The sequence below is a fragment of the Oncorhynchus kisutch genome, linkage group LG8 (genome assembly GCF_002021735.2).
Source record: "Oncorhynchus kisutch isolate 150728-3 linkage group LG8, Okis_V2, whole genome shotgun sequence".
Classification (NCBI taxonomy): domain Eukaryota; kingdom Metazoa; phylum Chordata; class Actinopteri; order Salmoniformes; family Salmonidae; genus Oncorhynchus; species Oncorhynchus kisutch.
In genome coordinates this window covers 60,069,593-60,096,628 of record NC_034181.2, presented here as the reverse complement: position 1 = coordinate 60,096,628, position 27,036 = coordinate 60,069,593, and the positions used below count along the sequence as shown (strand labels likewise).

The 27,036-nt window shown below is 45.3% G+C and overlaps 1 protein-coding gene across 3 annotated transcripts in view; it reads right to left on the bottom strand.

Moving 5' to 3' along the window:
- Positions 1-1,194: 1,194 nt before the first annotated feature.
- LOC109895286 (zinc finger protein 536) overlaps positions 1,195-27,036 on the bottom strand; it is a 203,887-nt gene continuing 178,045 nt past the window's right edge. For all 3 annotated transcript variants that reach the window (XM_031830754.1, XM_031830753.1, XM_031830752.1), the window contains one exon: positions 1,195-3,578. In XM_031830754.1, the coding sequence (XP_031686614.1) occupies positions 3,304-3,578 (275 nt within the window). In that variant the 3' untranslated portion in view covers positions 1,195-3,303. The remainder of the gene's footprint in view (positions 3,579-27,036) is intronic.

The window sequence follows — 27,036 nt, the reverse complement described above, 5'->3', positions numbered from 1 at the left end:
TGGTGAGACGTAACAGGTGGCGCTCATTACGCTTTTACGAAAGCCATTCTATCTCATTCAGTCTCGTTTGGCGCCACACATCACCAGCTTCTTTTCAATTTGACACTCTTCAAATATTACGGCACCTTGGATGAGCGCTTATCAGTGTGTTCTGTGGCTGTGTACCTGGGTTTCTCTGGAATGTGTAAGTGTCTGTCGACTGACAGGAGCGGATCGTGTGTGTGCGGTAATAACAGTAATCAGCGGCATAGTACTCACATATACATGTAGGTGTGCCGGCACTACTAGATTACATCAGGTGTTATTGGCAGCGAAGGAGGTTCATGATCAGTTCTGAATGATTCGGATTAGGATTACTAACGGAAGGCCTGACACAAGAGTGTTATTATGTTGCATGTTGGACCAGACAAAACCAGTATTCCCAGAGGTAGAGGTTTTATTGCGTCAAACACTGGATTAAAAGGTACTTGCTTCAAAGACTTCAGGACGTCCTAACAGCAGCAGGAAGAGTCAATGAATAAATGACTTTTGAACGAAGAGCAACTTTGATTTACAGCTATGAGAATTGTTCTCCTCGTCTGTAAAACTGATGTGGAGTAATAAATTATGCCCAATAATTATATTTGAATACAAAGTTGTCTACTGGTTGTAAGCATATAGTAGTGGTAACAAAATCCTCTACTTACTTTACCTCCGATATAGAAATATACTTCATTAAGGAACGTGGACAGTACAGAGAGTAATACATAGACATGATTTAACTTCTTTGTTAGTGCAGGGATCTTCAGGTTCTAGTTGTACATGTGTATCTGTTTCTTAATTGAGTCATGACAGCAAAATAGTTTCAGGGAAAACATGGGTTGTTTTGTAATACAGACAGGTAAACAGTAGCACAGTGAGGGATGGACGAACACGTCACAGAGGATGGCAACCAACGATGTTTCCAGTGTCACAAACAGCATCATTTCCATATCGCATAGCTTAAAACCTACAGATATACTAGAAAACCTGAAAAGTGCTAGAAATGGAATGTGAATCCTTTATTTTTCACGTTTTGTTGTTCTTTTTTCTCTAATATAGTTAGGTAGGCACACCCACACACACACACACACACACACACACACACACACACACACACACACACACACACACACACACACACACACACACACACACACACACACACACACACACACACACACACCCACACACACACACACACACACACCCACACACACACACACACACACACCCACACACACGTACCTACACACACGAAAAAGCAGGCGACTGGCACAGTGGCGCATTTAAACCTAAAGCTCACTACAGTCCTTTCAGTCGGATCTCAGTGTTGTGGCTCCATGGTAGAGATCATACAAACAGTTGCACTACATTGACTCGATCTGAAGTAAGGCCATGCGAAACTATGCCAGGAAAGCAAACGAACAAAAAACACTGCAAGTAGATCGCTGAATGGCAGAAATGTCCTAATTAAAATGACCCCATTTAAACCATGACTGCATTCTGTACATATCCATACTCTCTTTCCTTCCTTCTTTCTGTCTTTCTTTTCATATTTCTCTCTCTCAACTGATAGGAGCAGTGTATTTGAGCCGACTGTAAACTCCTTTAGGCATAGCTGTGGTGTTAAGGCCCTGGGGTTTCAAGTGTTCAGCTCTCCTTGGCTGTGAGGGAAGATACTGGCTTTCTTAAAGTCCAGATCATTTCTCTTTATCAGAAGCATAACAAAATCCCCCCCCCCCCCTGCTCCCATACCAACACAATAAAAAGCATCATCCTCTGTTTACGCCCCACTATCCAATAGCCTTCAGCGAACGGAAGTATAGTGAAACCTTTATTTGGGCCTTTTAAAAGCAGCTTGATTTTATAGGATCAAAACTATATGGTTTGTTAATTGTTTCAGTGAAGTAGCATATCGAAAATCAACACACAAAAAACATGCAATAATTACACTCACAAAACTCTTTGTCCGGAACCTAAAAATGAATTGGAAAATACATTTGTAGAAAAAGTCCTTTTGTGTATTTGTTTAACTAATACATTTAAATTAGAGACAGGGAGCAGGTTGATTACCTTTATGTATTGATGTTCATTCTGAAGCTTCTTTAGAGGAGCTTATTGGAAGATAGTCCTGCATCGTGTCTGAGGAAACAAGTCCTGTGTTGTGCCTTCATTAGATTTCAGAGTCACAGTCTTCATGTAAACGAAGCATTCAACCTCTGACTAAAGTTACAGTACATCAAGTTGTAGAGGTTCCAATTCCAATATGTGCATCTTCACTATCTACACTTTCAATTTCAAAGAACAACCACCCAACTCCTTAGAAATAGACCTCACCATTATCTAACATGAAAGTTCAATGAAATAAAACACATTCTATTAACTCCACCTCTCAGTGTCTGGTAAGGTGATATCCAAATAAATGACAATATTACACAGAACACATCTCTGTGCCTCTAATGGCTCCTTTAAATACATCATTGATTTTTTTTTTTTTTTTACTTCCAGAGGCCATGTTGGATTTGAGTCGTTTTAAAGAGAGAGAAAGTGGGGGAGGAGGAGGGTGGCTCTGGCCAGCTGATGGAACTGAGTTTGACCCCCTCACATGTCGACCAGGGTTAGGTTACTCCTGTAGTGCAGTAGGGGCAGAGGGTGGAGGGGGCTGGACTGATGGGTCGAGAAAGATGAAAAAATGAGAGGGGGGGGGGTGAATTGATTTCCTCTGGGATGACAGCTCCAGTCAGGCTGGCACCAAGGCCCCCCCCCCCCCACCACTGCCGCTGCCTGCCCCAGCCTCCACTGGCTGCTCATCATTCGCCCTCTGCAAATGGCAGCAGCCGGTGTCATGTTCTGAGAGGGGTGTTTAACAGGCCTCTTCCATCTTCCCCAACTGTCGCTAAATCGTTTACGGGATCATTTTTCTGATAAAAGCAGGATTCTTTTTTTTTTACGAAAGTCACTTTAAGGATTTGATCTATTTTCTTTTTTTCTTTTTAATATAGTCGTCTCCACTATTTGTCACATAACTACATTTAACATATCTGCGTTTTATATTAATGAATGTGTATGTGTAGTTTATATGCATGTTATGTTATTGTTATTAACCTAATACACACTGAGGATGTCCTGCGAGCTCTGGGTAAAACAGTACAGTCACTGATGCTCCCCTTTGTCTGGCTGTGCTTTGGGAGTAAGGGAAGTGACTAGTCCCTGTTATGTGGCTCTAGAGAGTACAGTAGGTGTTGAGTTGAAGGCTGGCACCTCCATGCCAGGTGACATCAGTCATGGATGCAGGGGGTCTCCAGCGAGAGGGGGTTCGGCCATGCCCCCCTGGGTTCCCGTGGGGTAGCTGGTGGTCCCATCCTCAGAGTTCCCTGAGGCGTCCGAGTCGACGTGGGAGCGTTTGAAGCGGCGGTCAGGGTACTGGCTGTTGTCAAAGGGCATGCGGTGGACACACAGGACATGGGTCTTCAGGTTGCCCTTCTGAGAGGCACCGTAGGAGCAGTACCTGCACTGGAACGGCTTCCGACCCCCCTGACCTCCGTGACCTCCGAGACCTGTACGAGGACAACGAGAGAGAGGGAGACAACAGTCAGTCACCTCGTCATTACTCAGGATTACTTTATCAGAATGCAAAAATGAGCTCGGTCACCGAGGCACTGAACGCAACAGTAAAGTCTGCCTACGGACACGGTGCTTTAGCTCGAGCACTCTCCTGAGACGTGTCTTTAAAACTCTTTCAGTGCTCTCTCCTTTTGACGTGCATCTTCTCAGAGGAGCAGCAGTGGTTCCCTTTGAATGCTGCGGTGTTTTAGCGGTGTGCCGAACAGGCTGCGGTGTTTTAGCGGTGTGCCGAACAGGCTGCAGTGTTTTAGCGGTGTGCCGAACAGGCTGTGGTGTTTTAGCGGTGTGCCGAACAGGCTGTGGTGTTTTAGCGGTGTGCCGAACAGGCTGCGGTGTTTTAGCGGTGTGCCGAACAGGCTGTGGTGTTTTAGCGGTGTGCCGAACAGGCTGTGGTGTTTTAGCGGTGTGCCGAACAGGCTGTGGTGTTTTAGCGGTGTGCCGAACAGGCTGTGGTGTTTTAGCGGTGTGCCGAACAGGCTGCGGTGTTTTAGCGGTGTGCCGAATAGGCTGTGGTGTTTTAGCGGTGTGCCGAACAGGCTGTGGTGTTTTAGCGGTGTGCCGAACAGGCTGCGGTGTTTAGCGGTGTGCCGAACAGGCTGTGGTGTTTTAGCGGTGTGCCGAACACGCTGCGGTGTTTTAGCGGTGTGCCGAACAGGCTGCGGTGTTTAGCGGTGTGCCGAACAGGCTGTGGTGTTTTAGCGGTGTGCCGAACACGCTGCGGTGTTTTAGCGGTGTGCCGAACAGGCTGTGGTGTTTTAGCGGTGTGCCGAACACGCTGCGTTGTTTTAGCGGTGTGCCGAACAGGCTGTGGTGTTTTAGCGGTGTGCCGAACACGCTGTGGTGTTTTAGCGGTGTGCCGAACACGCTGTGGTGTTTTAGCGGTGTGCCGAACAGGCTGTGGTGTTTTAGCGGTGTGCCGAACAGGCTGTGGTGTTTTAGCGGTGTGCCGAACAGGCTGTGGTGTTTTAGCGGTGTGCCGAACAGGCTGTGGTGTTTTAGCGGTGTGCCGAACAGGCTGTGGTGTTTTAGCGGTGTGCCGAACAGGCTGCGGTGTTTTAGCGGTGTGCCGAACAGGCTGCGGTGTTTTAGCGGTGTGCCGAACAGGCTGTGTCCTTCACCACTCCCGACAGTTGCAACGCGCTGCACTCTCTAGACAGGATCTGATCACCACTGCAGCAAACACAATGGCCCCTCACTTGCCCGCGCTGTTTGCTTGAGCGATGTAGAGTACGTGCCCATCATAACCGACTTGACTTACCTCGCTCGTCCACCCGAGAGGAAACCCTGACACAATACGTTGCACACTACTTTAGGTTATTAATAAAGGTACATTTTCTCTCTTTTCGTTTTTTTAAATAGATTTTTTTTAAACTCAATTTGAGATGCGGTAAATGAAATGAACAGAGTTTATAGACGCTGTGTAGGTGCAGGGAATGTAAAGACATGAAGAGAAGGATAGGAATGAACGGTTACACAAAACGCATACACACACACGCTGATACAGTGTGGTGCTGCGAAGAGGCAGGATTTAGAGGCACTTTGTGTTTGTCGTTCTAACTCTGGCTTTGGAGTCTCAGCGGCTTTCAAATATCACAATGTTTGCTCAGGACCTTACACAAAGGGGATTGGTACAAGTTTTTGGAGCTTTCGATGTTCCAGTTGTCTGAATGTTTCGATAAGCGAGCCGGCGACACACGACGACGGCCCCCTTTTCTTCCTGTGCGGTTTAATTTCACACTCTCTTACATTACGTTAAGTCCGAGAGGCAGAATATCTCATCCCATTTTACACTTAGGGGGGGCCGAGTGTTGCCCCAAACAAGTCAACTCTATTCTTCTTCCCTTTTCTATCTCTCTTTTTTTCCTGCACTTTTAAAATAAACACAGATCAGTTCTAATGTCGCAGCGAGGTCCAGCCAAGGTAAAACGTGCAATCTACAATTTTAAAACACATAATGACATTGACTGTCCTACATGAAGATGAAGGCACGGTGATTTTGAGATGACCAGGGTGACTTACTCACGCATAACACTGTAGGAATGTGGCGCTCATCCTAGGTTGAATTGTAAACAAAATAGTTTCTTCCTTTCAAAAGAAGAAAACACACATGTGGCCCCCCTTCCCTGCAGCATCTCTGCATAGCGTTGTTGAAATGAAGGGCATCAGTCTGGCCTGTGTGTTCTGGGATTTATAGGGTGTGTGGTGTTGGACTGAGGAATGACAGATGCCTGGACCAAGCTGCATGGAGACAGCCATGCTTCTTAAGTTTCCATCTAATCCACCTACTCCGGCACACACTGCGATAACCCAAACAAATGGCCAGCACATAAAGACACACCAGCACCGCCCGCATGGATTATTCCCAAGATGGTGCCCCCTGATTCACCCACCACCTCCCTCAGATACTAACACTTCTTCTGATTCTCTAAAGGGCTAACCCACACCTACTTACATCACCCACTTTAATCCCGCTACAGATCACACATCTGCACACAAACATGTTGGGATCTGCAAACTAGAATTGAGCTGTGTGTGTGTGTGTGTGTGTGTGTGTGTGTATGTGTGTGTGTGTGTGTGTGTGTGTGTGTGTGTGTGCGTGCGTGCGTGCGTGTGTGTGTGTGCGTGTGTGTGTGTAGTCACCCACTCAATGGGTCAGCAGGTAGAACAGTGCTGACTGTACAGGAGAGATTTTCCTTTTCCCCTTCATGACACACTCCGCTGGGCCATTGTGTGTGGAGGTGCCGAGTGACAAGAAACAGGAAAAATTGTTTAACCTCAGAAACCTCTCCCCCTCATTCCTTCTCTCGCTTTCTCTCTCCTTTTCTTTCTCGTATTTCACTCCCTCTGTCTTTCTCTCTCTCTCTCTCTCTCTCTCTCTCTCTCTCTCTCTCTCTCTCTCGCTCTCTCTCTTTCTCTTTCTCTCTTCTTCCCTTTCTATCCCTATCTGTCTTATGTCCAGAGACAGTTCAAAACCCAACCCAAAGCTTTATCTGAAAAGAAAGAGAAACCACTGGTCTTGTTTTCATTAGTGTGGCATTATCTAGGTCTCCTAATTAACACCCAAAGGCCTTGAGCGTAGAGATCAGAGGGAACAAAGGGGAGGAGGGAGGGCTGGGGTACTACCACATGACTTCCTCAAACAACCCACTGTATCTACTCACTCTGCCCGCTCCCCCTACTTATCCCTCAGCCCTCCCTCCTCCACGCCTCGGAGAAGAGAAAGGCAGGAGGAGACCGCCCTCATTCCCCTCCACTCTCACATCCTCCTCCTTTGCTTCCACCTCCTCACCCCTCCCTTGCCAGCCTCTCTACTGCTGGGTGGCTGCAGATGGGTACTGTAGCTCGCTCCTTTTGCCCGCTCCCTAGCTAACAGAGATGTGTTGGATGTTGGCTGTGGTGAAGCTCTCTGATCATGTTTCCAAGTAGAGAGAGAAGTAAGAGAGATCCATGAGGTGCTGCTATGATCCTATCTCTCTCCTCTATTGCCATAGCCACGATTTCCCCCTCTCCACTCAAGCATCTCTCTCTCTCCTAGTGAACGTCGCAGTGTAACAGCCCCATGACTGCTTCCCTCTGGTGGCTCCTTCTACGATCCACACATGAACAATGCTTACACAAACCTGTACACACACACACACATTTACAAACGCACACTTATACACATATGTTCAAACACACAAATCTGTTCACAAACATACACATGAACGTACACTAAATGTTCAAATGTACTCGAAGCCAACACACAGACACACACTCTCCCACGACAGTGCCTTGGCATGTAATCAAAACCACTCTTATATAAACTCCATCTGATGCCAGTGTTACCATCTGTGAGAGAGCCCTCCTCACTTACGTCTGCAGGCAAGAAGTCCCTCTCCCCGAAGCCTGACGAACAGAGCAAGTGTGTGTGTGTGTGTGTGTGTGTGTGTGTGTGTGTGTGTGTGTGTGTGTGTGTGTGTGTGTGTGTGTGTGTGTGTGTGTGTGTGTGTGTGTGTGTGTGTGTGTGTGTGTGTGTGTGAGGGAGGGAAGAGAGAGGGGGAAATGATTAATTTGCAGACTGCTTGTGATTTGCTCATATATTATTATAGCGACTCATCAGCACATGACCAATCCCCAGGCCCTGCACAGCAGAAAGAAGCTGCTGGGCTTCAGTACTTTCAGTGTGTATCTCTGTGTATGTGTGTCTGTGAGGGTGTGTGTGTGCAAGGGGTAAAGTGTCTGCCGGTGATAGGTTTTGTGTTCGAGTGTGTGTGAAACATTCCTGTGTGTGTGTTTGCGTGTGTGTGTGTGTGTGTGTGTGTATGTGTGTGTTGGCACTTGACAGACTGCAGAGCCTCTAATGACTTTCAGATGCTCACAAACATTCATTCTACCCTGAGAATGAAGGGAGAAGGCTGTGTGTGTGTGTGTGTGTGTGGGGGGGGGGGGGCTAGTCTGTCTCATTTCCTCCCTGTGTGTTATTAAGGGTTTAGAAGCATGACACACATTACAAAGACTCTAACATGCACTCTCTTATAGACTGTACTACACACTGATTGACCAGTGGCAATGGCTAGAGCTTCATGCTAAAATCAGTTGTCTCATTGGCGTGATATGGGAGAGTGGGGCATATTGATCTATGTTGTACACTCAACATCACGACGTCAAGGGAAATATAGTCTTCGTTCTAACAAAGATATCTACATATATTTTAGGATGCTGTGTTTCAGTGGGAATAATCAGGAGTCCTAACATAACATAAAAGTGTTCTCTTACCCTGGGTATGGAGGAAATTTAACATAGGGAAGGGGTAACCCTTGGAGTAAGACGTATTCGAGGCTACTAAGCCGATAAAACTGGTCCGCGAGATTTTTTGATATATTTAGAATCCATGTTATTGGACAAGACATTGGTGCCTCTGCTTCTCTATCATAGACTCTCTTTCACACGGGTACATGTTTGGTTTCTCTTTTTTCAATGTACCTCTTCAGTGTCATAAGGTCTATCTGTTCATCCCATTTCTGAGGCTCGAATGGACCGGCCCTTCTCTCACTTCCTCGTCTGGTCTCTCAATAACCTTAAGGGGAGTTAGAGCCCTGCTTGTTTTACATGTCTATACACGGGGCATGAAGATGTCTGCTCTGTAACAATACAAATGCACTATCCTGAGTTCATATGCATAACAAATGGCAAATATACTATGCATATTATGCATAAAACTGACCAAATATAATCATCCCTTGGCTCAACTAGCCCCTTGCCAAACGACACAATTTACCCCAAAGCAACCATTTGACTATATTAACCCTCACAGCTACAATCATACACTTTCATGCCAGGTTTAGGACCTCATATTGTAGCTTATAGATACCGGAAGTGATGTATAAAACACATTTGAAACTATCTAATTTGGTTTATAGACAAGCATCATGAAACCTATAACACAATAAATTAATTTGACTTTGTGAAAATACGTTTTTTGGACCTATCTTGCGTATAAATTTGTCCATGTGTTTTCTTCCTTCACAGACTCCGTGACAGGATGACCTCTTCCTAATTATTTGGTCACATGATTCATTTTGTGTACGGTTTACTAGAAAAGATGGGCATCTCAACGAACCCTATGGTACAGTTACCCCACTCTCGCCTAAAGTTCAATCCAAATAACCTCCCCGTAGCCCCTCCCCTCAGCCCTCCCACTTCATTTTGCGCAATCCTGCGAGCCCCATCGAGTCATAGTGGTCTGCCAAATCAACTTTGAGCGTAGCTCCTTTTCAGCCCTCTAGTTGGCTCTCCAAAGAAAGCGAATCGAGCTGCAGACTTTCTATCAAGTGCTTCCCAAAACTCCCATGATGCTCTGTTACCCAACCCTGGAAGGTTGCTTCAAGAATAATGTCTGACAACAATATTAGAATTGAAGTTCAAATGAAAACATATACAGTTAAGAGGAATACGTTAGTTCATGTAGAGACAAACAATGGTGCATATTTGTTTGCCATGACGTCAACTTACAAAAATTGCTATTTAACATGCTATCTGACTAGTTAACATTAGCCAGCTAGCTATACATTTAGATTGCTATATGAGCATTTGGCATTTGTATGATTTGTAATTTGTGTTGTTTAAAGGGATAGTTCACCAAAATTGCATATTGGTTTCCTTACCCTCTAAGCACCATGGACAAGGCATGACAGCAATCCATGCTTTGGTTTAGGGTCCCCCTGGCACTGTTTCCACACGATAACGTTTAGCATTCGTGGCACAAATCCCATCCAATTCCTGTTACTAATATTAGCATTTTCCTCCCATCATCCTCCAAAAGTATCTACAACTGATTGTGAAGCTCAACAAAGTCACTTGTAGATGACTTGAACATGATATGGGAAAAATGCTAATATCAGTACCATGACTTGAATGGGATTTGTCCCACAAATGCTAAAATGTAAGCATTTGGAAAATTGGCCAGGGAAACAAAATCAAAGCATGGATTGCTGTCATATCTTGTCCATAGCCTGCTTGCAGGGTAAGGAAACCAATGTGTCATTTTGTAAATGGGTGAACTATCCTTTTAATGTTTTAGGGACTCCTGAGCAAACCAGCAAACCAGGCTGTCATCTTGTGAAACCCAGTGGTTGTAAGTGGATGCATTTACTGCAAATTGAATGAGCAATTTTGTATGCTTGCCTTGCTTTTCCTATATATATTTTTTAAAGTCAATCATTTGTCAATGTTCTTTATTGTAGCTAGTAACGTTGACGTTAGAGATTGAAGATACTTGTGATGTAATGCAGCCAAAGCAATGTACTGTAGCTAACTCTTTTCTTGCCTGTATGCAATACCTGTATGCCTATGTAGCTATGTAGCCGATCTGTGTTTGGACCCTTAAACCTTTGGTATAAATATTAGTGCAGAACAGTGGTTTTAATTGCTTCCACTGGTTAATCACGACTGAGTGAAGGAAATGTGAAAGTGTAGAATGGCACCGGAGAGAATGGATGACGTTTTAAATCCCCATCATTTGCGTGAAGAACAGACAGAGAAAAAGGGGGCGGAGGTCGGGCTGCCATCTGAGAATTCAATGGCGAACGAGTAAACCCCTACAACCATCCGTTCTATTGGCCAACGTGCAATCATTGGACAATAAAATAGTTGACTTACGATCAAAATTGTCCTACCAACGGGACATTAAAAAGGGTAATATCTTATGTTTCACCGAGTCATAGCCAAACGCAGACACGGATAATATAGAGTTTGGCAGGAGTTTCCATGCACCGTCAAAACAGAGAAGCTACGTCTGGTAAGACGAGGGGTGGGAGTGTGTGTCTATTTGTCAATATCAGCTGGTGTCTAATATTAAAACTTCTTAGGCCTGAAATCCCGTTAACGGGATCGATATGACAACAGCAAGTGAAAGTGCAGGGCGCCAAATTCAAAACAACAGAAATCTCATCATTAAAATTCCTCAAACATACCATTTTAAAGGTAATCTTGTTGTTAATCCCACCACAGTGTCCGATTTCAAATAGGCTTTACAGCGAAAGCACCACAAACAATTATGTTAGGTCAGAGCCAAGTCACAAAAACACACACAGCCATTTTTCCAGCCAAAGAGTGGAGTCACTCAGTTTACATTGGGCGCGTTATGTTCAGTAGTTCCAAAAACATCCGGTGATGTTGCAGAGAGCCACATAATTTTACAGAAATACTCATTATAAATGTTGATGAAAATACAAGTGTTATGCATGGAATTAAAGATATCCTTCTCCTTAATGCAACCACTGTGTCAGATTTCAAAAAAGCTTTACGGAAAAAGCAAACCATGCTATAATCTGAGAATGGCGCTCAGAGAACACATACATATATCCGCCATGTTGGAGTCAACAGAAGTCAGAAATAACATTATAAATATTAACTTACCTTTGATGATCTTCATCAGAATGCACTCCCAGGAATACCACTTCCACAATAAATGTTTGATTTGTTCGATAATGTCCATCATTTATGTCCAAATAGCTACTTTTGTTAGCGCATTTGGTAAACTAATCAAAACTCATGAAGCGCGTTCACTAGTTGCAGACAAAATGTCGAATAGTTCCGTTACAGACCATAGAAACTTGTCAAACGATGTATGGAATCAATCTTTAGGATGTTTTTAACATAAATCTTCAATAATATTTCAACCGGAGAACTCCTTTGTCTTCAGAGAAGCAAAGGAACGGGAGATACCTCTCATGTGAAATGCGCGTGACTGGCGCGTGACTGCTGGCAGACCTCTGACTCATTCCCCTCTCATTCGGCCCCACCTCACAGTAGAAGCATCAAACAAGTTTCTAAAGATGGTTGACATCTAGTGGAAGCTTTAGGAAGTGCAAGATGACCAATATCCCACTGTAACTTCAATAGGGGCTGAATTGGAAATTGACCAAACTCAGATTTCCCACTTCCTGGTTGGAATTTTTCTCAGGTTTTTGCCTGCCATAGGAGTTCTGTTATACTCACAGACATCATCCAAACAGTTTTAGAAACGTTAGATGGTTTTCTATCCAAATATACGAATAATATGCATATATTAGCAACTGGGACTGAGGAGCAGGCAGTTTACTCTGGGCACCTTATTCATCCAAGCTACTCAATACTGCCCCCCAGCCATAAGAAGTTAAAGAAGTCTCGGGGTATTGCTCGCCTGAGGTAGAGTGCCTTATGATAAGCTGTAGACCACACTATCTACCAAGAGAGTTCTCATCTATATTATTCGTAGCCATCTATTTACCATCACAAACCGATACTGGCACTAGGACCGCACTCAACCAACTGTATAAGCCCATGAGCAAACAAGACAATGCTCATATAGAAGTGGCGCTCCTAGTGGCCGGGGACATTAATGCAGGCAAACTTAAATCCGTTTTACCTCATTTCTACCAGCATCTCACATGTGCAACCAGAGGAAACAAAACTCTAGACCACCTTCACTCCTTCACTGGGGGTGGCAGGTAGCCTAGTGGTTAGAGCATTGGACTAGTAACCGATAGGTTGATAGATCGAATCCCCGAGCTGACAAGGTAAAAATCTGTCGTTCTGCCCCTGAACAAGGCAGTTAACCCACTGTTCCTAGGCCGTCATTGAAAATAAGAATTTGTTCTTAACTGACTTGCCTAGTTAAATAATAAATAACTCCACATGCATACAAAGCCCCCCCTCCATTTGGCAAATCTGACCATGATTCTATCCTACTGATTCCTGCTTACAAGCAAAAACTGAAGCAGGAAGTACCAGTGACGCTCAATATTTTATATTTTTTATTTTTTTATTTCACCTTTATTTAACCAGGTAGGCTAGTTGAGAACAAGTTCTCATTTGCAACTGCGACCTGGCCAAGATAAAGCATAGCAGTGTGAGCAGACAACAAAGAGTTACACATGGAGTAAACAATTAACAAGTCAATAACACAGTAGAAACCAAAGGGGGAGTCTATATACAATGTGTGCAAAAGGCATGAGGAGGTAGGCAAATAATTACAATTTTGCAGATTAACACTGGAGTGATGAATGATCAGATGGTCATGTACAGGTAGAGATATTGGTGTGCAAAAGAGCAGAAAAGTAAATAAATAAAAACAGTATGGGGATGAGGTAGGTGAAAAAGGGTGGGCTATTTACCAATAGACTATGTACAGCTGCAGCGATCGGTTAGCTGCTCAGATAGCTGATGTTTGAAGTTGGTGAGGGAGATAAAAGTCTCCAACTTCAGCGATTTTTGCAATTCGTTCCAGTCACAGGCAGCAGAGTACTGGAACGAAAGACGGCCAAATGAGGTGTTGGCTTTAGGGATGATCAGTGAGATACACCTGCTGGAGCGCGTGCTACGGATGGGTGTTGCCATCGTGACCAGTGAGCTGAGATAAGGCGGAGCTTTACCTAGCATGGACTTGTAGATGACCTGGAGCCAGTGGGTCTGGCGACGAATATGTAGCGAGGGCCAGCCGACTAGAGCATACAAGTCGCAGTGGTGGGTGGTATAAGGTGCTTTAGTGACGAAACGGATGGCACTGTGATAGACTGCATCCAGTTTGCTGAGTAGAGTGTTGGAAGCCATTTTGTAGATGACATCGCCGAAGTCGAGGATCGGTAGGATAGTCAGTTTTACTAGGGTAAGCTTGGCGGCGTGAGTGAAGGAGGCTTTGTTGCGGAATAGAAAGCCGACTCTTGATTTGATTTTCGATTGGAGATGTTTGATATGAGTCTGGAAGGAGAGTTTGCAGTCTAGCCAGACACCTAGGTACTTATAGACGTCCACATATTCTAGGTCGGAACCATCCAGGGTGGTGATGCTAGTCGGGCATGCGGGTGCAGGCAGCGACCGGTTGAAAAGCATGCATTTGGTTTTACTAGCGTTTAAGAGCAGTTGGAGGCCACGGAAGGAGTGTTGTATGGCATTGAAGCTTGTTTGGAGGTTAGATAGCACAGTGTCCAAAGACGGGCCGAAGGTATATAGAATAGTGTCGTCTGCGTAGAGGTGGATCAGGGAATCGCCCGCAGCAAGAGCAACATCATTGATATACACAGAGAAAAGAGTCGGCCCGAGAATTGAACCCTGTGGCACCCCCATAGAGACTGCCAGAGGACCAGACAGCATGCCCTCCGATTTGACGCACTGAACTCTGTCTGCAAAGTAATTGGTGAACCAGGCAAGGCAGTCATCCGAAAAACCGAGGCTCCTGAGTCTGCCGATAAGAATATGGTGATTGACAGAGTCGAAAGCCTTGGCAAGGTCGATGAAGACGGCTGCACAGTACTGTCTTTTATCGATGGCGGTTATGATATCGTTGAGTACCTTGAGTGTGGCTGAGGTGCACCCATGACCAGCTCGGAAACCAGATTGCACAGCGGAGAAGGTGCGCTGGGATTCGAGATGGTCAGTGACCTGTTTGTTGACTTGGCTTTCGAAGACCTTAGATAGGCAGGGCAGGATGGATATAGGTCTGTAACAGTTTGGGTCCAGGGTGTCTCCCCCTTTGAAGAGGGGGATGACTGCGGCAGCTTTCCAATCCTTGGGGATCTCAGACGATATGAAAGAGAGGTTGAACAGGCTGGTAATAGGGGTTGCGACAGTGGTGGCAGATAGTTTCAGAAATAGAGGGTCCAGATTGTCAAGCCCAGCTGATTTGTACGGGTCCAGGTTTTGCAGCTCTTTCAGAACATCTGCTATCTGGATTTGGTTAAAGGAGAACCTGGAGAGGCTTGGGCGAGGAGCTGCGGGGGGGGCGGAGCTGTTGGCCGAGGTTGAAGTAGCCAGGCGGAAGGCATGGCCAGCCGTTGAGAAATGCTTATTGAAGTTTTCGATAATCATGGATTTATCAGTGGTGACCGTGTTACCTAGCCTCAGTGCAGTGGGCAGCTGGGAGGAGGTGCTCTTGTTCTCCATGGACTTCACGGTGTCCCAGAACTTTTTGGAGTTGGAGCTACAGGATGCAAACTTCTGCCTGAAGAAGCTGGACTTAGCTTTCCCGACTGACTGCGTGTATTGGTTCCGGACTTCCCTGAACAGTTGCATATCACGGGGACTATTCGATGCTATTGCAGTCCGCCACAGGATGTTTTTGTGCTGGTCGAGGGCAGTCAGGTCTGGGGTGAACCAAGGGCTGTATCTGTTCTTAGTTCTGCATTTTTTGAACGGAGCATGCTTATTTAAAATGGTGAGGAAGTTACTTTTGAAGAATGACCAGGCATCCTCAACTGACGGGATGAGGTCAATGTCCTTCCAGGATACCCGGGCCAGGTCGATTAGAAAGGCCTGCTCACAGAAGTGTTTTAGGGAGCGTTTGACAGTGATGAGGGGTGGTCGTTTGACTGCGGCTCCGTAGCGGATACAGGCAATGAGGCAGTGATCGCTGAGATCCTGGTTGAAGACAGCGGAGGTGTATTTGGAGGGCCAGTTGGTCAGGATGACGTCTATGAGGATGCCCTTGTTTACAGAGTTAGGGTTGTACCTGGTGGGTTCCTTGATGATTTGTGTGAGATTGAGGGCATCTAGCTTAGATTGTAGGACTGGCGAGGTGTTAAGCATATCCCAGTTTAGGTCACCTAACAGAACAAACTCTGAAGCTAGATGGGGGGCGATCAATTCACAAATGGTGTCCAGGGCACAGCTGGGAGCTGAGGGGGGTCGGTAGCAGGCGGCAACCGTGAGAGACTTATTTCTGGAGAGAGTAATTTTCAAAATTAGTAGTTCGAACTGTTTGGGTATGGACCTGGAAAGTATGACATTACTTTGCAGGCTATCTCTGCAGTAAACTGCAACTCCGCCCCCTTTGGCAGTTCTATCTTGACGGAAGATGTTATAGTTGGGTATGGAAATCTCTGAATTTTTGGTGGCCTTCCTGAGCCAGGATTCAGACACAGCAAGGACATCAGGGTTAGCAGAGTGTGCTAAAGCAGTGAGTAAAACAAACTTAGGGAGGAGGCTTCTGATGTTGACATGCATGAAACCAAGGCTTTTTCGATCACAGAAGTCAACAAATGAGGGTGCCTGGGGACATGCAGGGCCTGGGTTTACCTCCACATCACCCGCGGAACAGAGAAGGAGTAGTATGAGGGTGCGGCTAAAGGCTATCAAAACTGGTCGCCTAGAGCGTTGGGGACAGAGAATAAGAGGAGCAGGTTTCTGGGCATGGTAGAATATATTCAGGGCATAATGCGCAGACAGGGGTATGGTGGGGTGCGGGTACAGCGGAGGTAAGCCCAGGCACTGGGTGATGATGAGGGAGGTTGTATCTCTGGACATGCTGGTAGTAATGGGTGAGGTCACCGCATGTGTGGGAGGTGGGACAAAGGAGTTATCAGGGGCGTGAAGAGTGGAACTAGGGGCTCCATTGTGAACTAAAACAATGATAACTAACCTGAACAACAGTATACAAGGCATGTTGACATTTGAGGGAGACATACAGCGAGGCATACAGTAATCACAGGTGTTGAATTGGGAAAGCTAGCTAAAACAGTAGGTGAGACAACAGCTAATCAGCTAGCACAACAACAGCAGGTAAAATGTCGTAGACTAGGCAACGGGGCCAACAGATAGAACAAACAAGCAGAATGGAGTACCGTGATTAATGGACAGTCCAGCGTGCATCAGCTATGTAGCCAAGAGATCAGTGTCCAGGGGGCAGCGGTGGATGGGGCAGGGAAGCTGGCCTGGCGAGTGTTATCCAGGTAAAAAAACTTTTTAAAAAAACTAACAATGACTAAATAGCTTGTAGCTAGTTAGCTGGTTAGCTTCTGGAGGTTCTTGAGTGTGTTCTAAAAATAAAAAAAAATAATAATAGCGATTCCGTATCACATTGGGTGAGGCAGGTTTCCGGAAGGTATAAACAAATTAAAAGTCAAAAGAGATAGAAAGTAAATATGGGTCCGGTGAGTGTTTGAGACGCGGCGATTCAGGCGGTTAGCAGGCCTGTGCTAACAAGCTAACAGTTTGTAGGCCCGGGCTAGACAAGGTAGCAGTTAGCGGGCCGGAGCTGGACAAGCTAGCAGTTAGCAGGCCGAATTAGCAAGCAGGGAGATAGCGAGGGCTAGAGAGTTAGCCTTTGGGGGACGTCGCGATGGGGTGAGTCTGTTTATTCCTCTTCATGCGATGACATCGGTAGACCGGTCGTGGGCCCGGGTATTGTAGCTCAGGAGTATGCTACGGTGGTAGCGCAGGTGCTACGGCCGGGCTAGCTTCAAGCTAAGTGGGTGGAGACGCTAGCCAGGAGTAATCCGAGGTTGCGGTTTAGCTAGATAGCTAGTTGCTGAAAAATCCAGCTGAAAGATGTTCCGTTTGCGGTGGGAATCCGGGGATGAAAAATAAATAGGTCCGTTGTGCTCTGGTTAAAGTCGCGTTGTACGAACAGGCGAGAGCTTTCCGAACTACAGGTTAGCTGATGACCGGTTAGCTGGAGACCGCTAGCATACCCGCTGGTTAGCTGGCTAGCTTCAGTTGAGGGGTCCCGAAGTAAATATAAATACTTTAGGAAAAATAGCTACATTGGGTGAGTCGGGTTGCAGGAGAGTATTTGGAAGCTTAGGGTTAAGCAAAATGTTTTCAAAGAGATATGTGGAGAAAATATGTAAAAAACGAAAAATAAACGATATATACAGGGACACGACAGGACAGGACGACCTACTGCTACGCCATCTTGGAAAATCTATCCAATATGGAAGTGGTCAGATGATGCGGATGCTACGCTACATGACTGGTTTGCTAGCACAGACTGGAATATGTTCCGCGATTCATCCAATGGCATTGAGTAGTATACCACCTCAGTCATCGGCTTCATCAATAAGTGCATCGACAACATCGTCCCCACAGTGACATTACACACATATCCCAACCAGAAGCCATGGATTACAGGCAACATCAGTATCGAGCTAAAGGCTAGAGCTGCCACTTTCAAGGAACTGGACACTAATCCGGACGCTTATAACAAATACCGCTATGCCCTCAGATGGACCATCAAACAAGCAAGGCGTCAATACAGGATTAAGATTGAATCCCACTACACCGGCTCTGACGCTCATCGGATGTGGCTGGGCTTGAAAACTATTACGGACTACAAAGGGAAAACCAGACGTGAGCTGTCCAGTGACACGAGCCTACCTCGAGGCAAGCAACACTGAAGCATGCACGAGAGCACCAGCTGTTCTGGACGACTGTATGATACCACTCTCGGTAGCCGATGTGAGCAAGACCCGTAAACAGGTAAAAATTCAAAAAGCCGCGGGGCCAGATGGATTACCATGACGAGTACACAAAGCATGCGCGGAGCAACTGGCAAGTGTCGTCACTGACAATTTCAAGTCTGTAATACCTACATGATTCACGCAGACCACCATAATCCCTGTGCTGAAGGAGGCGAAGGTAACCTGCATATATGATCACCGCCCCATAGCACACACTTCGGTAGCCATGAAGTGCTTTGAAATGCTGGTCATGGCTCACATCAACAGCGTTCTCCCTAATACCCTAGACCCACTACAATTCGCATATCGCCCAAACAGATCCACGATGAAACAATCTCTATCGCATTCCACACTGCCCTTTCCCACCTGGACAAAAGGAACACCTATGTGAGAATGCTGTTCATTGACTACAGCTCATTGTTCAACACCATAGTGCCCACAAAGCTCATCACTAAGGTAAGGACCCTGGGACTAAACACCTCCCTCTGCAACTGGATCCTGGACTTCCTGACAGGCCGCCCCCAGGTGGTGAGGGTAGGCAACAACATGTCTGCCACACTGCTCCTCAACACTGGGGCCCCTCAGGGGTGTGTACTTAGTCTCCTCCTGTACTCCCTGTTCACCTATGACTGCGTGGCCAAACACGACTACAACACTATCATTAGGTTTGCTGATGACACAACAGTGGTAGGCCTGATCAATGACAACAATGAGACCGCTTATAGGGAGGAGGTCAGAGACATGTCAGTGTGGTGCCAGGACAACAACCTCTCCCTCAATATGAGCAAGACAAAGGAGCTGTTCGTGGACTACCGGGGATGGACAAAAGATAAACTGTTATATTAATGTCGGGGCAAGGGGACTGACGAAATGTAATGTAACAGTATAACTTCCGTCCCCTCGTCACCCGGTTGAAACGCTATTAGCGCGCACCACCGCTAACTAGCTAGCCATTTCACATCGGTTACATGTATGGCCCAGTACATCACCGAGGCCAAGCCATCCAGGACCTATATACTAAGCCCAACAAATTGTCGGAGATACCCGTCACCCAAGTTATAGACTGTTTTCTCTGCTACCGCATGGCAAGCTTGCACCGGAGCGCCAAGTCTAGGACCAAAAGGCTCGTTAACAGCTTCTACCCCCAAGCCATAAGACTGCTGAACAATTTATCAAATGGCCACCGGACTATTTACATTGACCCCCCCCCCCCCATTTGTTTTGTATTCTAAGGGGGGGCTAAGGGGGGCTAAGAGGGGGTATTGGGATTGAGCCTAAATTTTGAAATAAAAATGGCACAAGTCAAGTTAACCAAGCCAAACCCTTTTCACTTGTATTATAGAAATGTTGTTGCCAACTTTAAAATAGCCTTTTATAAAAGGCCACATGGGTTCTTCCTTCACAAACTCCATGAAATTATGAACTCTTCATAAATGTTTGGTCACATGATTAAATGGTTTCCTAGAAACAAGGCATGGCTCAACTAACCATTTTGGCACGACATACGCCACTCTAAGTGTAGAAATAAAGAATGGCACATGTAAAGTTAGCCAAACCATTTGTACTTTTGTTAGGGAAACCTTGTTGCCATCTTTAAAATAGCCTTTTATATTGCTGTGTTTGAATTTCTATGTATAAAGATGACCACAATATGTTCTGAATAAATTACAAATTACATCATTATTAAAGGGATACTTCGGGATTTTGGCAACGAGGCCCTTTATCTACTTCCCCAGAGTCAGACGAACTTGTGGATATTTTTATGTCTATAATGTGTCTAGTATAAAGGAATTTAGAGCTAGTTTCGTGAGCCAGATACACATACACTTCCAGTCATTTCTAACTCCAGTTAGAAATTGCGCTAACGCTAGTTAGCAACTCATTGCTCAAGGGCCTCATTGCCAAAATCTTGAAATATCACTTTGAGGAGGAAAGCAATACATTTCTTTGGGAGGTGAAGAAAACATGTTAACTGTACAGGGAAGTCCTCTAATATCACAAAGCAGTCTCTAATTAACATGTACAGTATAAGGAAACATACGGTATCTCTACATGCAAACATACATGACAGAATGATGTGTTTGTGTGCTGCCGTGGATATGTACAGAGTGTGCATGACAAACAGAGAAAGTAAGTAAGGTGTTCAAGTCTCCATAAGAGACAAATACCGACAGAGAGGTGAGCATGTGTGTTTGTGTTTGTGTTTGAGAGAGAGTGTTGTGTATTAAAGAGTAGCGCTATGCTCCATTCCTCTGAGGGGGGGGGGGGAGTCTGGGGAGGGAGAGAGAGCCACAGAAGGTGTGAGCATTAAAATGTGATGCACCATCTGTCGGCCAATAATAGCTTGCGTGTTGTAAAGGCTCAGAGTTTAGTCAGCAAACAGCACTCCCAATCACCTAAGTACCACATCACCCTCCATGTCCAACCTATACATCTACACCCCCTTATTCTGACCTATAACCCTTTCTGGGGCATCCTAGTCATTATTTCTAAGCGTTACAGTACACTTAGAAAAAAGGATTACAAAAGGGTTCTGAGACTGTCACCATAGGGGAACCGTGTTTGGTTCCAGGTAGGACCCTTTTTGGTTCCAAGTAGAAATCTCTGTGGAAAGGGTTCTAAATGGAACCCAAAAAGGTTCCGCATGGAAACAAAAGCGTTCCACCTGGAACCAGAAAGGGTTCTTCAAAGGGTTCTTCAAAGGGTTCTTCTACGGGGACAGTCAAAGAACCCTTTTAGGTTCCTCGACACCGGTGCCCCCTCACATTGACTCTGTACCGGTACCCCCTGTATATAGCCCCGCTATTGTTATTTACTGCTGCTCTTTAATTATTTGTTATTCTTATCTCTTACTTTTTTTTGGGGGGGGGGGGGGTATTTTCTTAAAACTGCATTGTTGGTTAAGGGCTTGTAAGTAAGAGTTTCACTGTCAGTTCTACACCTGTTGTATTTGGCGCATGTGACAAATACAATTTGATTTGATTTGATTTGACAGCCCTTTTTTTCTAAGAGTGTACTGTAGAGGTGGGCGATAGGGACAAAAATCCATATTGCGATAAAATGCTTGAATTGATGCGACAACAATAAATAGAACGATAAGTTTATAACAATGTTCCAGAAAGAAGACGAGTAGGCGGCCAGTGAAGGCTTATCGCAACGATTACCTGCCATCTAGGCGCCTACCTTTCCACTGCCCCCGTCTAATATTTATGTTCACCACAGTTTAAAAAAAAATTCCTTTAAACTACTACGACTACTAGTTTGATGGTTGTAGCCATCAATTGTCCCATTAACATCACCCATATAAGCAAACGTATTTCATTTCTATACTATAGGCTTGAAATACAAGCCTATAGCAAAATGCCTGATAAGTGATCGGTACTGTCGGGGTCGATCATTTTCGGTTTAACTTCCCAGCTCTACGTTACAGTAGCATGCATTCGTCCATTAGCATGGATCTGTAAACATCCGACAGGGAAATGTAATGGCTGGGAAAAAGCATTAGAATGTATACCCCAGGAGTTATCAACTAGAGTCTGTCGTTGGCCTTGGTGGTCATGGGGCCGGAACATATTACAAATAATTTGTAGACTGCAAATTGACCGCACAAAGCCCAAACAGATATTGGACTAAAACATATAATCATTTCAAACCTCGCTGACATCTGTATATTATCACGTGTCTCTCTATTATGCGTAGGGATACTTGGGAACAGATTTACAAAATGTAAATCACTTGGAGATGATTTTCTGGTGTTTTTACAGTCTTTTATGTCCAACAATGAAAATTCCCCAAAATGAATAATATGATTTTATCTTATTTTTGCTCAGAAAATATTGGGGACCAAATAAAACCACCCGCGTGCCAAATTCGGTGGTCGGGCCACCAGTTGGGGAACCCTGGTCCATTCATTTTTACTCTGATTCAAGGTACATGTCTATAGATTTACCAAAAATATTTGTATTTATATCCAAAGGCCTTGAGGGATCGACTTCATTTAAAAAATGTCCCTGTATTAAGAGCTTTCAGAAGTCTCTGTGTGTTGATGTAAAATTAGGCTGAAGTTCGGGGAATAGCGATCTGGTCTATTTCTCTGGTTAACTAGAAAAACCAACACACATAACACTAAGAAATACACTTATGGAGAGGCAGAGGGGAGGGGGTGTTGATGCATCAAAGAAAGTTAAAAGTCCTCACTGGGGATTCAGTCCCATGTTAAATACTGAACTAGGTTATTCATTGTTGTACCAGAAGGAGCTGTTAATAAGTTCCTCAAAATAGTGTGCCTTTCTATCTCTCTCTCACCCCCTCTCTGCTTCTTTGTCTCTATTCCACTAAAACAGCTGATTTCTTTGTGTTTGTAGATGCCATTCAACTAGGACTATAAACCACACACTGTAAGGTCAAGCTTCTCCAGTGGTCAGAGCCTCTGTACCTGCAGTGGCAGAGTGTCGTCTCCGTTGAGCAGACACAAACTGCAGCCTCGCCCACTGTGTTGGCTGAGGACTGTTAGGGCTCAAGGGTATGGAGTAGTAAATTCATCATGTGATGAGGCCTGTATGTCAACTTGTCTCAGCAGGACCAGGTCAGTGTGTGTGCGTGTGCATGCACGTGTGTGTATGTGTGCGTGTGTATGTGTGCGTGTGTGCATGTGTGTGTGTGTGTGTGCGTGCGTGCGTGTGTGTGTGTGTGTGCACATGTGTCCGGGAGCAGAGGAGCCGGCCTGGGGGATGGACAGTTCGTAAGCGTTTGTCTCTACTCCAGCTTTATTCTCCCACTGTCCGTCAAGAGCTAAAGACTGTGGGAGAATAAAGACTGCACAGTCTATGGCTGACCTGTCACTGCAGGCAGATCATGGACGCCCAAGTCTGTAAGAGTGTCGGCTACAGTCTCTGTGTGCTTGTGCAAGGGAAAGGGAGAGATAGAAACAATAAGAAATAGTTCATTTGGACTGAAAGGTAATAAACCACTCATACTGTAGATACGCCTGGTGGAAACATCCGTTTGACCTTCTTAGAAAGGATAATGATAAAAACGAGCCTGTGTCAAAAAAGGAGCGTTATGACTGAGGCAGTGGCTAACAGAGAACAGAGAGTGATGTGTGTGTCAGGCTAACCGTGGGAGCTGAACAGCCAGAGGAGACGGTGTCCGAAACAGAGCAGATCATGTCGGCTCGCCCCGATATATGCCAGGTGCTGCTCAAGGCCTCTGAGCCAATTAAGAAAAAAAGTAAAAAACAACAGAAGAGAGGACGAATGAAAACATCACACTTCCCATGGGGCTCAGGAACAGAGGAGGGCCCGGGATGGAGAAGTTTCTGTATTGACTACGTCCCCTACAAACTGCTCATATTGCCATAACATGATCTATCTCTCTCCTATGGCAGACATTACAAGGGCAACCCGGTCTCTGGCCGTCACAAACATGTTTCCAGCACGGCTAAGTGGTCTGCGGGTATCAGTAACAGTCACTGTGTTTCCAGGCAAGAGGACTGAGCTGAGGGTTATTGGAAAGCACTATTCTTAATACAGTCTGTTATGATGAATATACGTACCTTTCTCAGTGACGACCAGGTTTAGAACGAGATCAAGACTTCACTTCCTTCTGTGAGGTCGGGTTGTATTTTCAGCGTGTGATCTGCAATGTGTTATACGGTATAAATCTGGCCAAGTTTATTTCCTGCAAAGCTTACATTTCTTGGCTTATTTTTTTCTGGCATAACTTTTTAAACCTTATTATCAGTGCTTTCCCCCACACAAGCTTTGCCTGTCCTTATCTCCCTCTGTCCTCCTCCCCCTCACCCTCCCGTCTCTTATTTTCCTTCCCTCCTTCTCTCTTCCCTTTGCTCGGCCTCTCTCTTCTCTCTTCCTCTCAGAGAGAGAGAGAGAGAGAGCCCTATTTGTCTGCTTTAAGTGAAATCACTCAATTCTCAAAAGTCAGTGGAGGACTTTGGAAGGGGGAGGGCCAGGAGAGGGCCACCTCCAAATAAGTTCCATTAATCACAAGGCAGAGTCTAATGTAACTAATATTTTACAATTAGAGGAGACAAGATGGAGCTAAAAGCCATCTATCTCCCTTACACCACATGATCATCGATTCATAAGCCAGAGCACAGAGACACATTTACCAGGAAACAGGAAGCCAGGGGACTGTATGTTTCTGTGTGTGTGTGTGTGTGTGTGTGTGTCTCCATGTGTGTGTGTGTGTGTGTGTGTGTATGTGTGTGTGTGGGTGTGTGTGTGTTCAGTACAAAGAATACAGCATAAACAGCATTTCAGTGTACTGTAAATATGCAGGGATTGTCTAAACTGATTGAGCAGAAGAGATGACATTATGTGGCAGATGACCAGTGTGTGTCTGGATGTGGGTGTGCATGGGTGGGTAGGTATGTGTGGGTATGTGTGGGTGCGGGTGTATTATAGAAAATAATTGCATTTTCGGCTTCGAATCGCAAAAGAGTACCGGTATTTCTCAAATTCAAATAACTCATGATCTCCCTGTTATGATGTCCCTGTCTATGAGGATAGCGTCAAGCACAGGCCAAGAGGCTCAGATTGTACAACCATATCTTATGTTTACAGATGGGTATGATTTTAATTACAGATCATAAGTAGCTAGCACGTTCATGAGCATATATTTTCAACATAAAATAGACTTGGTTATTCTAGACTGTGGTGACGGGGTTGATAGCGTTTGATCAAATGGCTCAGTTGCCTCATGATGTGGTAAAAGCTGGTCTTTAGCTCCCTCTAGTGGCCATGGGGGAGCAGTGCATAATGCAGAGATTCCTGCAACATGGAGGCCTGTGAAATTAACCACAGCTGAACAAATGAGAGCAAGGACAGGTTCAACTGGAGGTCACCATCTGCCCAGTTACAACTGCTGGCACACTTGAACGGAGCCGCACCGTCATCTTAGGCACATCAATCGCCGCTGCACACACATTGCAGCACAATATGGCGCGAAAGGGAAAGAGGAAATGGATACAGGCGGAGAGAGAGGAAGAGAGAGAGACAACGAACGGCAAGAAAAGAGATGTGAGAGAGGGAGAAAAAAAGCTAAATGAAGGGAGAAGAATTGTTCATCAAGCTCTGAACAGGGTCATGAGGCAAACTGATGACGCATCACAGAACATCAAGCAATGAGCAGAATCAAGCATACGAGCAGAATCGAATTTTATTTATTTATTTTTATTTATTTATTTTACCTTTATTTAACCAGGTAGGCAAGTTGAGAACAAGTTCTCATTTACAATTGCGACCTGGCCAAGATAAAGCAAAGCAGTTCGACAGATAAAACGACACAGAGTTACACATGGAGTAAAAACAAACATACAGTCAATAATGCAGTATAAACAAGTCTATATACAATGTGAGCAAATGAGGTGAGAAGGGAGGTAAAGGCAAAAAAAGGCCATGATGGCAAAGTAAATACAATATAGCAAGTAAAATACTGGAATGGTAGTTTTGCAATGGAAGAATGTGCAAAGTAGAAATAAAAAAATAATGGGGTGCAAAGGAGCAAAATAAATAAATAAATAAAAATTAAATACAGTTGGGAAAGAGGTAGTTGTTTGGGCTAAATTTTAGGTGGGCTATGTACAGGTGCAGTAATCTGTGAGCTGCTCTGACAGTTGGTGCTTAAAGCTAGTGAGGGAGATAAGTGTTTCCAGTTTCAGAGATTTTTGTAGTTCGTTCCAGTCATTGGCAGCAGAGAACTGGAAGGAGAGGCGGCCAAAGAAAGAATTGGTCTTGGGGGTGACTAGAGAGATATACCTGCTGGAGCGTGTGCTACAGGTGGGAGATGCTATGGTGACCAGCGAGCTGAGATAAGGGGGGACTTTACCTAGCAGGGTCTTGTAGATGACATGGAGCCAGTGGGTTTGGCGACGAGTATGAAGCGAGGGCCAGCCAACGAGAGCGTACAGGTCGCAATGGTGGGTAGTATATGGGGCTTTGGTGATAAAACGGATTGCACTGTGATAGACTGCATCCAATTTGTTGAGTAGGGTATTGGAGGCTATTTTGTAAATGACATCGCCAAAGTCGAGGATTGGTAGGATGGTCAGTTTTACAAGGGTATGTTTGGCAGCATGAGTGAAGGATGCTTTGTTGCGAAATAGGAAGCCAATTCTAGATTTAACTTTGGATTGGAGATGTTTGATATGGGTCTGGAAGGAGAGTTTACAGTCTAACCAGACACCTAAGTATTTGTAGTTGTCCACGTATTCTAAGTCAGAGCCGTCCAGAGTAGTGATGTTGGACAGGCGGGTAGGTGCAGGTAGCGATCGGTTGAAGAGCATGCATTTAGTTTTACTTGTATTTAAGAGCAATTGGAGGCCACGGAAGGAGAGTTGTATGGCATTGAAGCTTGCCTGGAGGGTTGTTAACACAGTGTCCAAAGAAGGGCCGGAAGTATACAGAATGGTGTCGTCTGCGTAGAGGTGGATCAGGGGACTCACCAGCAGCAAGAGCGACCTCATTGATGTATACAGAGAAGAGAGTCGGTCCAAGAATTGAACCCTGTGGCACCCCCATAGAGACTGCCAGAGGTCCGGACAGCAGACCCTCCGACTTGACACACTGAACTCTATCAGAGAAGTAGTTGGTGAACCAGGCGAGGCAATCATTTGAGAAACCAAGGCTGTCGAGTCTGCCGATGAGGATATGGTGATTGACAGAGTCGAAAGCCTTGGCCA